The sequence below is a fragment of the Apis mellifera genome, linkage group LG3 (genome assembly GCF_003254395.2).
Source record: "Apis mellifera strain DH4 linkage group LG3, Amel_HAv3.1, whole genome shotgun sequence".
In the NCBI taxonomy this organism is placed as follows: Eukaryota; Metazoa; Arthropoda; class Insecta; order Hymenoptera; family Apidae; genus Apis; species Apis mellifera.
The window spans coordinates 10966767-10979769 of record NC_037640.1 but is presented as its reverse complement, the minus strand read 5'-3'; the positions used below and the strand labels follow the sequence as shown (position 1 = coordinate 10979769).

The following is a 13003-nucleotide window of genomic DNA, read 5'->3' as shown; positions in this document are numbered from 1 at the left end:
TTACAACTTTTTTAAAGGATTTCTAGATTCGAGAAACAGCGAAATGAATTCTTCTCTTCTGTATAAGAGAGAAAAAAAAAGAAAACTTGTTTCAAAGAAGAAAATAACATTCCTATCTCGTTTCAAATTATCACGATCTGTCGGGTTTCGCGAGTGAAAAAAATCGAGAGACAAGTGTTCTCGCGCGTGTCTCAATTTCTTGCAGCCTGTTGTTACGTCCTCTCCTCTATTTTTCCCCCGTGAAATCTCCACCGACACAAATCATGCGCGCGTCGATGCTTCTTGCTCCGTCCTCCTCCTCTTATTTTTGCGTAAAGCCGGAATCGATCCGGCTTGGCTGGAAAACCGACCGTTCGTCGCATAATTCAGTGTTCCTCCTCCTCCTCCCCTCGTGTCGCGGATCCGTCGCATTCCGGCCCGGTGTTTACACACTCGGATCGATCGTGATCCTTGCGGCGAGCGCAAGCCGTATTCCTTCCGTATTTCTTCCATTTTCTTCTGGCCGCCGATCGACCCTTATGGGCTCGAAGTCTTCTCCTCCTCCTCCTTCTCTTTCTCCTCGCCGCGTATAGAAACAGGGAGGGAGGGAGGGAGGATGCGAAGAACACCTGGCTACGCGGTGCATCCTTCACTTCGCTTCGAATTAATTCCTTTTTGCCATTTTCTTCCCCTCCTCCTCTTCTTCGATCGACGAAACTTGTTCGAGCGCGCGACCGGCTTCAACATTTCGCGATCCTGAGAAACGCGATCAAAGTTGGAAAGTTTTCATCCGGATTTTGATTTAATTTATCGGTTTTGTGAAGTTTTTAAAGTTTCGTGATAAGGAAAAGGATAATAATGTTGTATTTCGTTGATTTGGATTCAGATTCGATCAAAGTTGGAAAATTTTCGGATTTTGATTTAATTTATCGGTTTTGTGAAGTTTTTAAAGTTTCGTGATAAGGAAAAGGATAATAATGTTGTATTTCGTTGATTTGGATTCAGATTCGATCAAAGTTGGAAAATTTTCGTCCGGATTTTGATTTAATTTATCGGTTTTGTGAAGTTTTTAAAGTTTCGTGATAAGGAAAAGGATAATAATGTTATATTTCGTTGAAAGGTTGATTTGGAATCGGATTCGATGAAAGTTGGATTTTGCTTAAACACGAAGGATTTTGATTAATCGATGATTTTGAATCTTTGCAGTTTCGTAATAAAATATGTGCCATATTATCTCGTTGAAAGATTGATTCCATTTGCAATCGAGATCCGTGGAATGCGACATTCGCTGAAAGTTTGAAACTGGATTTCGTTCCAGTTAAAGATTTTGATTAATTGAGTAATTGGTATCGTTTTATGCTAATATTTGCAATATTTCTATCACAATAAAGAAAAATACGTGTCATATTATTGAGAGATTGATTCCATTTGCCACCGAGATAGGTGAAATCCGATGAAAGTTTATCGAATTTCCATAATTATGTAAGGATTTTGATTAATTAACGCCATCTAATAAAATCTAGATAGAAAGAAAAATATGTGTCATATTATTAAAAAATTGATTCCATTTGCATGGAATGTGATATTCGATGAAAGTTGAACTCTTATCAAATTTCCATAATTATGTAGGGATTTTGATTAATTAGCGCCATTTTATAATAAAGAAAAATACGTATATTATATCATATTATTAAAAAGTTGATTCCATTTGCATGGAATGTAACATTCGATGTAAGTTTATCAAATTTCCATAATTGTGTAAGGATTTTGATTAATTGATGGTATCTTTTTATTTTTATATTTGCAATATCTAATAATAAAGAAAAATACTTGTCATATTATTGAAAAGTTGATTCCACTTGCAACCGAAATTCATGGAATTCGATGAAAGTTTATCGAATTTTCATAATTATATAGAAATTTTGATTAATTAGCGATATTGTTTTGCTGTAATACTATTTATACTGTCATATTCATGGAATACGACATTCGAAATGAAACTTCGAAACTAGATTTCATTCCACGATCACGTTATGCGAATAAACGAATATTTTATCAACAAATAGACGACAATTTCCATCATAATAAATAAAACAAAACGCGTGTCGTATTATTTCCTTGAAAAGCTTTATTCCATCGATCCCATTGTGTTCGTTTGAAGGATTAAATGTTTCCCTTAATCGAAGAATCATATCTAAAATTATATTTCTCCGTTCGACCGATCTTTCGACCTCTTCTTACCCTCTTCTTCTCTCTCTCTCTCTCTCTCTCTCTCCCGCGCGGGATCTGGTCGCCGTCGATCGTCGCCGGACGATAAGACGAAATTTAAGGAGCGTCCGCTCGTAGATCGCGATTGATACGCGTTGCGCGGACGCACGCGGAGCGGAATAAATCTTGGCGGCGTGTCGCGGAGCCGCCTGGACGTTGCCCATTACAGGAGGGAATGGTCAACCATAAAGTGGCTTCGTTTCGTCCTCTTCTTTCGAGCAACCTCTTCGCTCCCCACCCGAGAGAGAGAGAGAGAGAGAGAGGCAACAAAGCGGGATGATGATGATGCTACCGGATGGAACTTTACTGCCCGTGAAGTCCCTGATTGATACACGCTCCGCGTACACTCTTTGATGCAATCATATTCGCGTGCAAGATGAATATACACGCGAGCAACCAGTATAACCTCGTCCTTCTCCTTCTCGTTTCCGATTTTCTTTCCTCCTCTCCTTTCAGAGATGATCCCACGAAAGAAGGGGATAGAATTGGATTTAAGGAAACTCGTTAAGAATTCTTTTAATTTGGAGATTAAAAGGAGAGAGCGTCGTGTTTTTTCGTCGAATCATGGGACATCGCGTGTCCCACATTCGTTGATAAAATTACCGGCCGTTTTCACAGAGCACGATACAGCGTAATTACAGCGTACTTGACACGATATTCGTAGATGTGATCGCGCCGCGTAATAACGTAAACATTCCACTTTGACGCATTCCACAACGTTACGTAAAACGTTGCATGAAATATCGACGTAACTTTAACCCAACTTTAAAATAAATAAATAAATAAATAAATAGGAGAGAGTCTACCTCTGATTACGAAATCCTTGTCCGCAAACTCTAAGCTCCGCGAGAGAGAACGAAACGGAACGGGACGAGAAACATGGACGATTTCGCAATGGATTCGAGTCTCTCTCTAAAATAATACGTCCCGCAGGAGATAAAGAAGGAAGGAGGGGGAGGAGGGTTTCCTTTGGTGGGCACCACGGCGGGCTCGTTACGTCCCTGGTCGGCTCGGAAGGGAATATTCACGGATAGAAGTCAATAAATCCAAGCGATGGTGCTCAACGCGGGCCGGCCACCATCCGGTAGTCCATAGAAGAAACCCGGTGCCGGCGAATAATGGCCGTGGAATCGTCGCTTCCGTTTATAGAGATACCGGCTGCGGCCTTCTAAGCGCTCGCGTACGCAACGTATCCTCGAGACAGAAGAAGAAGAAGAAGAAGAAGAAGGAGAAAGGAGAAGAAGAAGCGGCGGCGCGACGAGCTGCGTGAAGCAACGAGCCGCGGAACCAGCTGTGCGCTCAACAATGGCCACCGATACGTTCTTGTCTTTAAAACGTTCCGTCCCCCGCTCGTTTACTCGCATTTTTATTCGTAGCATCGAGAAGAATTTTCCCTCTTCCCCGCGGGGAGGAACAGGGTGCACGGCTAAAAAGGAGAAACGAGGGATAAAGATGGACATTTTAGAAGTAGACGATTGAGAAGTCGAGGATGGATGATCGTTTAACCCTTTCGATTGGTGGATTCTCGGGTTCATTTAGGTTTGGTATTTTTAAAAGTATCGCTTCAAGTATAAGATTTCTTTATGAATTTAATCTTGAAGTGTGGAATAATATATTGTCGAGTGATTCTTAGATTCTTTTATCTCAAATTTATTTAATTTTCAAAGTTTTTGACTAAGTGGAATACGATAATGAAATTAGGTGGAGAGAAGATGAGTTTGATTTTACGTTGTCGAACAACGAAATTGGAAAGGAAAATGGCGGTGAGAGTGGAGATGTGGTATAAGAAGAATGTAGAATGAATGAAAAATAAGAATAACAGAGCAGGATCGTAAAGTTTGCTCTCGATAAAATAAGAAAGGTGAAATATATCGAGCGAAATTTTACTTGCCCTGACAAACCGAGGATCTTGTTAATTATTATTAAAATATCGCACAAAACGATAGATTTTAATATTCAAATTTTCTTTTTCTTTTACACGAAAAGATACACAAAATATTATAATGTAAAAGTTTTACACGTTAATTCGTGAAATCGTTTTAAGTTAGCTAAAAAATTCAATTTCAACGAAATGATATGGAATCCTTGTTGAAGTGCAAAGGGTTAAAATTAATCAAATACACGAAATCGAGTCGATTTCGAGCTTAAAATCGCTATCGATCGATGCAAATCGAGATTCCCCGCTTTTCATATCTATTTGAACGAAGCGAATTTCCACGAGAACTGCGACGAGTCTTGCGATAGCAACTCGGTCCAATTTGTCCGCTGTAGGAAACACTCGCTGCAGGAAATATTCGAAACGAGTGGAAGAAAAATGCCGAGCAAAACGAGTTATCCTTAAGAGACGGACAACTACCGTTCCTCCCAACCTTCTTCGCTGTTCTTTCTACCCGAGAAGCGGGTAGGCCGTGATCCACGATGATCCATGGATCATCAGGAGGTCTTTCTCCAAGAGGCGATCGTTGAAAACCATTGGAACGAGGATGGTTCAGAAGAAAGGGTAGATGGCTCGTTTCAACGACGCGTTTCCCTTCTTGGATCGTAGAAACCTTCGTCGTCGATTGATTTTCTGCTTTCGCGTCCCATTTTATGGGACACGCGCTTCTTGTTGGATGGAAGAACGAATACCACGCGGAATAACAAAAGATTAGAGATATAATTAAGGAGAGAGAGAGGGAAGGAGGATGAAATCTGAATGAATTTCTTTCTAAATATGGGAAGAGGTGACTCGAGGAGGGATCGAAAAATAGGCGAAAGAATTGCACAACGCGAATTTTATAGATATATATCCCTTAATAATACGGATCATCGTTTTATTTCGAGGGAATAAATTAGAGGGTAAGCACGCTTTCACATTGACTGTGTAAAAGTTCACGTTTACGTAAAAAGAAACTTTTTCTTGTCTTCCTCGTCGATTGAGAAAAGTTTTCGTGAATGTGGCAGAATCGTGATGAAAAGTCTTTTATTATAGGTTTTCTTCTCGGTGAAGAAGAAAAATAGAATATTCTCGAAACTTCGATTTGATATTTAATTCGATCGAGATTAATAGATAGAGATATTCAAGAATGTTGCTTCTCGAACGTTGAATATTTTATTTTTTAAAAACAATTGTAAGTGGCGAAACAAGTGATAATAGATCGGTGAAATATATGTGATGGATAAGTTGAGATCTCATTTATTTCGATTTCTGATGTGTTAGCAATAGGATCTCCTTGTTTAAGAAAATAATAATGAATTATTCCTCTATTTTTTTCACCGTTCGAACTTTTATTGTTTCGAGTTTTATAGCAATAAGCACGATCCTCTGTTAGCTGAGATACCTACTTTTCGAATTTGCTCACTTTCATTCAAATGTCTGAAAAGTGTGATTGGAGGATATGTCAAATTCTATTTCTCCTTTGGCTTTCAATTTATCTTCGTTTATTGCATGAATTTTTATGAGTTGCAAAAAAATATATACGGTTGTTTGCCTATATGAAACAAACAATAACAATTCTTATTTCTTGAAACATTAATTGTACTTTGTATTTTGTATCCATGTGGGAACAGCTTTGAAATTCAAGTCCTTAATTAGAAGTGCAATTAATATTAATTTTTATCCTACCTCATTTTCAATATTCTCATTTCTACATCATTGAATTTTTGAAATCATTTAATATTTCAATTTGCACTCGTGGCTTAATAATATTCTAAATTCACTTGTAAATTAATACAAAAAAGAATTGTTGCGCAAAGGAAATATAAAAGAACGAAATAGAAACATGCCAAGCAAGATATATATATTAAATAAAGTTTACTAATTCTGTCGTAATTACTCAAAAATTAGGAATTTACATCTCGAATATTTCCTCTCTTCGAATTTACCGCTAAAAACGCGCCGTTTCCTTACAGATGCACGTCGAAATTCGTGGGGGAGTACTGCCAGCATCTAAATCCCTGCCACACGGGCCCACGGTGCCAGAACGGTGGTTCGTGCAGGGTGAAGGAAAGCATCGGGGGTGGTACGCCATCGTTCGCTTGCTCCTGCCCCGTCGGATTTACAGCGAGCCTCTGCGAGATCCCGCTCGAGAACGCGTGCGACTCGTCCCCGTGCCTGAACGGCGCCACTTGCAACTTGAAGTCTCTCCACGAATACGTGTGCACCTGCGCCACTGGATACACCGGTAAGCATACAGATATCTCCTCATCCCTTCTAATTTCGTTGTCGATGTTAAAATATTCTCCATAAAACGTGTCTTTTTTCTTTTTTTTTTTTTTTCATACGATACGATAAAGTCGAGAGAAATCAGATATAGTCTTTCTCCAGAATTAATTTAATCACGAGCGTCTAACGAGAGAGCCGATAATAAAGATAAGCTGTATAAGATAAAAATATTTTCCATTTTCCTCCGTGAACAATCAGCGTTTCCGTCACCAACTAGTTCCATCGCGTAGGCAGAGTTGGCAAGGTTGTACGATAGATCGAGCGATAGATAATACGCTACGTGGTAACAACGGTATTCGCATTGTCTCCGTTTCATTGTAGAGCCGAGGATAGGATAATTCCACCGTTCGACGAAAAAAAAAGAAAAAGAGAAGAAAAATGGAACGGGAATCGATTGGACGTCGATTATAAATCGATCGATTGGAGAGATAATGTAATGGAAGGACATCGTTCCATTCTCTCTCTCTCTCTCTAGAGAGAGGAAATTCGAATTTGTTCGGATCGCGGAAGTATCTCTCTGTCTAAACGAGTATTTTTTTACGGGGCACGTGCTCTCTTGACAAATAAATCGGGGGAGGGGAGGGGAAGGAGAAGGAACTCGGGAGGAAAGAAGAGGGAAGTTCGTGGCAGCGGGATAATTGGCGGAGAGCAATGCGGCGTTTCGCCGCGGCGGTACCTTTGCCCCAGTAGCTCTCATTTAACGAAACTTACTCTAACTTCCTTCTCTTTCCTTCTATTATTCCAACTCTCTTGTTTCCACCATCCTTTGACGATTAATTCATCTCGAAAAATCGCATTACTTTTCTCCTTCTAAGGCTTGATCCTTAATTTTTCTTTCCTTATTATTATTGTATTTATTACTTTATTTTATCTATACGCAACATTTCTCGTACAAATTGAGAATTTCGTTTGGACGTATTTTATATTTCGAGAGGCATCCCTCTCTCTCTCTCCAACGATATTTCGAGGAAATAAGCGTGGAAGAACCACTGTCGCGTCTAGCATCGCTGAGGGAAGCAAAGACATCCGAGGAGATTCAGGAGAGCGGGCAGCGACTCCGGTAATTAGTTCCACTAATCAGCTGACCTCTTCGAGAAGGGAGGAATAGGAGATGGACGGCAGGGGACTTTGGTCACCGCCATCTTAAACGATCTATCTCGAACGGACGCAGCGAAACCGGTATGAAACGTCGTGCAAATACATCTCCTCGCCGTTGATCTCTATCGAGAAGATTTTTTTTTTTAAAAAACCCGCATACTTACCCATGGATCGTGCACGCGCTTGCGCGTACTTGTCGCGTACTTCTCTTCTCTTAGGTGGTGATCGATAACGGACGATTTATTCGTTTAATTAATTATTTATTATAAAAATATTTGTCACGTTTCAAAATTCCTCTCTCTCTCTCTTTTTTCTTATATCTCTCTTGCGCATATTTGCATTGCTAAGATTGTAAATGTATAGAGGGATTGCTCCCTTCTCTTTTCCCCTCCCCTTTTTTTTCAATCTCGCAACAGCAGCTGCCAAACTTATTCATATACGCTTTATCGAGTAACTTTTGAATACAAATATAAATTAAATCTGCACAGAGAATACGAGTCTGGGAAATGGTAAAAGTTTTAGAATACTTTCATTACGAAATCGCAAAAAGTGGCAAGATTTAATAATTACGTACGAGAATTTTCGCCGCTTAAAGGGTAACAGAATTCTCGAGTCGCAGAGCAGTAGTAATACCGCTCGTTCTTTTCCCCTCGATGTGTTACAGGCGAGCACTGCGAGCAACAAGACCACTGCGCCTCCTCGCCTTGTCGAAACGGGGCCGAGTGTCTATCGCTGGAGGACAGCTACAAGTGCACGTGTGCACCCGGCTTTACGGGCCCGAATTGCGCGGACGACATCGACGAATGCGACAGGAACCCGTGCAGACACGGCTCCTGCAAGAACATTCACGGATCGTACAAGTAAGTCGAAGAACGACATCGTTAACGCTCTCTCTCTCTCTCTTTCTCTCTCTGCTTTACATATCTTCTTTCATTCGTAAATTGCGCTCTCACGCGCCGCTTTCCGATAAAACGAAGGGGGAGGCGACGAAATCGAAATTGAGCCGCCTCCTCCTTTCTTTTCTTTTCCTTTCACGACTCCATTTCGCGAACGATACCACGCTCAACATAAATTTTTATCACCAATTCCCAACTCCCGGATTATCTCGGCATCCCACCGAGAGGACTTTGGGGTGAGAATCGATATCGGTACGAAGGGGATCGATTTCGATGTTTAAAATTTTGTTACAAAATATATTTTTTCATTATTATTGTTATTACGTTTATTCATTTTCCTCGAACGAGTTTTTAACATCGGTGAAATCGTCTCGAATTTCCTCCTTGAAATTGCGTGATGATCTTTGGATAATCGGGGAGGAGGAAATTACGATTTCGAGACGAAAGATCGAATCGAAGGATCGTTTATCTTAATTAAGAAGCGTGTTATTTAATACACTTTTAAAAAATAACGTATCACGTTTAATCGATTCTTTCGTTTTCGAAAAAATTACGATTCTCCACGAAGGGAAGATTGGGAAGGAAATATTTCTGGTTGCATTGCGAGGGGAGCGGCCTACGAGAGGGCACCGCGGTGGTGTGTCGTTCGTCTTTGCCGCAATTACCGATTGAGCACGGACGCTCGAACGTGGAGTGAATAACGACGTCGTCGGGCAACGAGGATGCTCGGCCCGATCCCACGGCCCATTACGGATTTGCTGGTAATTCGACGTTCGTCGATTCGGGAAAAATAACCTCCCCCCCACTCCCCAACGTTTCGAAAACTTTCGCCGGAACAAATTTCGCCAAAGCGAAGAAGGATCGTTCGTCCTGAAGGAGGGGAATAATTTGGATCGATTAATATCAAGAAAACTCGTTCTCTTCGCCAACCACCTGGACGAGAAATAAACAGCGAAAGAATGGATATTTGTCGGGCGAGTTTACGAATAATAATGGCGGCAGGGGTTGAAGTTGCGGTCGCGGGGAGGGGAATTTTCGAAAAGGGAGGAGGGAGCAGACGAGGGGAGATTCCTCGATACGAGAGGATAGGGAAAAAAGAAAGAAAGGAAGGAAGAAAGAAGAAGGTAGCATAAGAGGAGCATAGAGTGAAAAGGGGAGAGGGGAGAAAAACGAGCGGGGTATCGCGGAAAAGAAACGAGCTCGCCAAAAACTGGTTCCAGCGGGGGACTCGGCGGGCGCATAAGAGAACATAAATCCGCGCTTTGTTGAGATCGGGTCGAGATTAATCGGAGGCCGAGTCGGGCTGACTGCGCGGGGACCAGATAATGTCGCTGGGCCCTACATTATATTGAATTATATCGGCTCGACGCCGGTGGCTGTAACCACGTGTGCACGTACGCCTATATATATTTCTTTTTTTGTCTCCTACGTCGAGAAGAGAGGTTCGTCGAACGAAATCGCGGACATCTTCATTTTTCTCTCATTTCTCGATATCACGAGATAATGGAATAAATTTTATTCACCTGGTTCAGAGGGAAAATATGCTTCCTTGAAATTTCTATCCTTTCTCCAGAATGGAAGACACGATAGGGAGGCGAACGTTAATGGCATCGTTGATTGAACGGTATCTGGTTAACACGGACAGAGTTGTAGTCGGTGGAGGAATGATCGAGGTTTAGCCGGCTAATAAATATCGGCGAGTGGGGTTAATCGGCGCCGCTACCCGATAATTCCCTTTAACGCTGTTAATCCGCCCGGCGTGGCGGAGCCTCTGCAACCTTTCCTGCGCGGGTTAACGTATGCACCGACCGATGCACGTATCGTATCGTGTCCAACGTTGAAAAATCTCTTCCACTCCCCGATACACGCGACCATCTCGAGCGAGATTGAGCGTCCCTTCGTTCTTCCTTTCTCTTTTTCGTCCTTGTTTCATTTCGTCGACGCTTCCTCCTCCCGCGCCAATCTCCGTTACGCGGCCCGAGAAGCAATAACGTTCAATTGGGCCTAATAAAGACTTTGATGCGGCGTGGCTGACCGCCAGGTGGTGCCGCCACGAGATACCGTGTTATTAAATGGTTAGGTCGGGAGGAGGCGAGCCTATCGAGGACAGATGCTTTCGTAATTAATCGAGATGTACGAAAATGTACGAAATTTCCAACATTCTTTTTTTTTTTCTATTTTAAAATAAACTTCGATCCATCTTAATTCTTAAGAAAAATTCTATTCCACGATGAGATCAATAGTTTCGTATTCTTCTTATTTACCTTTTATCTTCGTTTTTAATATAATATTTAAGAGAAGAAGAAGAAGACTTTTTCCCCATCTTGAAAAAAAGTGCACGCGCGAAGTGTAGCGCGCGTGCTCGGGACACGACGTGATTTATGAAACGATCCTCCCAAAGTAGAATTTAATTGAGCGGAGGCGAGGCGAAAGGAAGGGCACGCCTTAGCCTCCTTGGACGGATCTTGATAAAGCGGCGGGCCCGCGATCCGACCCCGAGAGGTCGAATTCCTCCCGAAACTCACCCCCTCCTCCCTGCTGGAATGTGTCCACACCTGTTGCGCAAAATCTCCTCCCCCATTCCCCCAATTTCATCTCTCCTCTCCTATCGTTCCCACTCTTTTTATTAACTGTTGCCAATTCCAGGGAAATCGATTCGAAATTCGTTTGTCGAATGATTCAATTACACGTACTTCTTGCTTCGTTCACTTTTGATTCGCAACGAATCAAAGTGTAGATCATATATTAATGTTATATGAAGATGTTGCTCGTCCATTGTTAACCTCGAAGAAAGCGTACCTCGAAGCCTTCTCGTTTCTTGCTTTCGATGTGACGCGTAATATCTCGCGCGTCCAGGCTCGTGCTCCGTCACGTAGCTATCCAGACGATCCAGCCTCGGTCGACTCGATTTCCAAGTGGATTTCCACGCGAGGCCGACTTTGAAGTTTTCGTCGAAGAGGGGAGGGTCACTCGAGGGGCTCTCGGTTTCTCGCGTGGAGAAAAATAAGGATCTAGGGAGCGTGTTCGAGGAAGAGAACCCGTTCCACCGATAAATACGTGCCGTGAATGCATCGCGCGTTTTTGAATTTTCGTTCGAACGAGAGAGAAATCCTGGCAACGAGGTTTTATATTAAGGAACGTTTCTATGGAAGCGTAGAAATTTTTTGAATTGGCTCGGTTTTCGAGAGAAGATCGTGCCGTTGATACCGCCGGGATTTTTTTTCGTTTCTTCAGTCCTTTACGTGCCTCGAATGTGGAAATATACGGGGTCGGTAAATTTTGGTGAATAAATTGATACTGTTTGTGTTAATTATTATTATTAGGCGTGCGAATAAGTTCTCTTTTTCTTTTTCTATGATCGTAACTTTCGAATTTGAATTATTAGGTTGGAAAAAAAGTTCTTGCGATATTTTGACTATTAAATTCAATGCATGTATCTTATATCTGATAAGAAATAAATTTTGTTATCCCTGGAATTGAGGTACTCTGAGAAATCAGGAAAACTAATTTGAAAATAGAGTATTTAAAATCAAAATAACAAAAAAGAAGTAAGAACTTTCTTTTCAACCTAATATTTCTTTCGTTTCAAGAGTTTCCAGTCCTTCAATTTCAAACAATATGGCTACTTAGGATCTTTGCATTCCAAATTAGAAAATCAAAACTACCCAAAAGGTTTGTGCACGCACAAAAAATCGTAGCAAGGATTTAAATTTTAATTTGGAAGGAGAATGGACGAGAATCCGACCCAAACGCGAGAAGAATCGGGATCTACCCGATTGAAACCTGATTTATATGATAAAATCTTGAATTTGGAGAAAAAGGGGAAAAGAACTTATTTGCACATCTGATTAATTAAAGATGAACGAGAGGGAAAGCGCTCTAAAAAAAGTATTTTTATATATTATATAAATAAAATTAAATCGATCAATTATTGTCTACTTTTCAAACAATGCTTCAAAATACGATGATATTCGCAATAATTTGCAATTACATATCACGTATATATCTGGTTTCGTTCCTTTTTCTTCACTCGACGATCTTGAACAGACATTACATTTCTTTTTTTTGTGGCGGGAATTTCTTCTTCCCATTATTGCTTCGAGTGTTTTTAATTCCTCCGTCGAGTCGTCGAGTCGAGTGGAAAAGAAACATTAAAACTCGAGGTATCTCGTGACTCGTACGCCATGTGTTAAGGAGACGCGTTTCAGACATGTTTCAGCTGTTTGTCTTGGAACGATTACGCTCCGTGTTATTTCCTCTCTCCATTAACATCAATTCGGATTCGTTAATAATATTACAAACGCGTTACAAAACAACGACGCGATCAAATCCGTTCGTATTCCATTTCTAAAAACAAAAATATACACGCGTCATCGTCGATCTCCCCGCACGCACAAGTGAAAATATCCACGAAGGAGCTATCCAAGGTGTTTAGATAAAGCGCGAGGAAACAGTTCCATGATTGCCAACCGCATTAATCTTATCCGGAGTCATAACCGTTGCTGCTTCGTTAGATCTTCCATTTCCTGTATAGGAACACTGTGTACGCTTCGCCTCT

General features: G+C 41.2%; 1 protein-coding gene across 1 annotated transcript in view; it reads left to right on the top strand.

Moving 5' to 3' along the window:
- Positions 1 to 13003, top strand: part of LOC413289 (neurogenic locus Notch protein) — a 214315-nt gene that overhangs the window by 69453 nt on the left and 131859 nt on the right. The window contains 2 exon segments of the mRNA XM_006567988.3: positions 6139 to 6410; positions 8214 to 8409. Of these exon segments, the coding sequence (XP_006568051.2) occupies positions 6139 to 6410; positions 8214 to 8409 (468 nt within the window).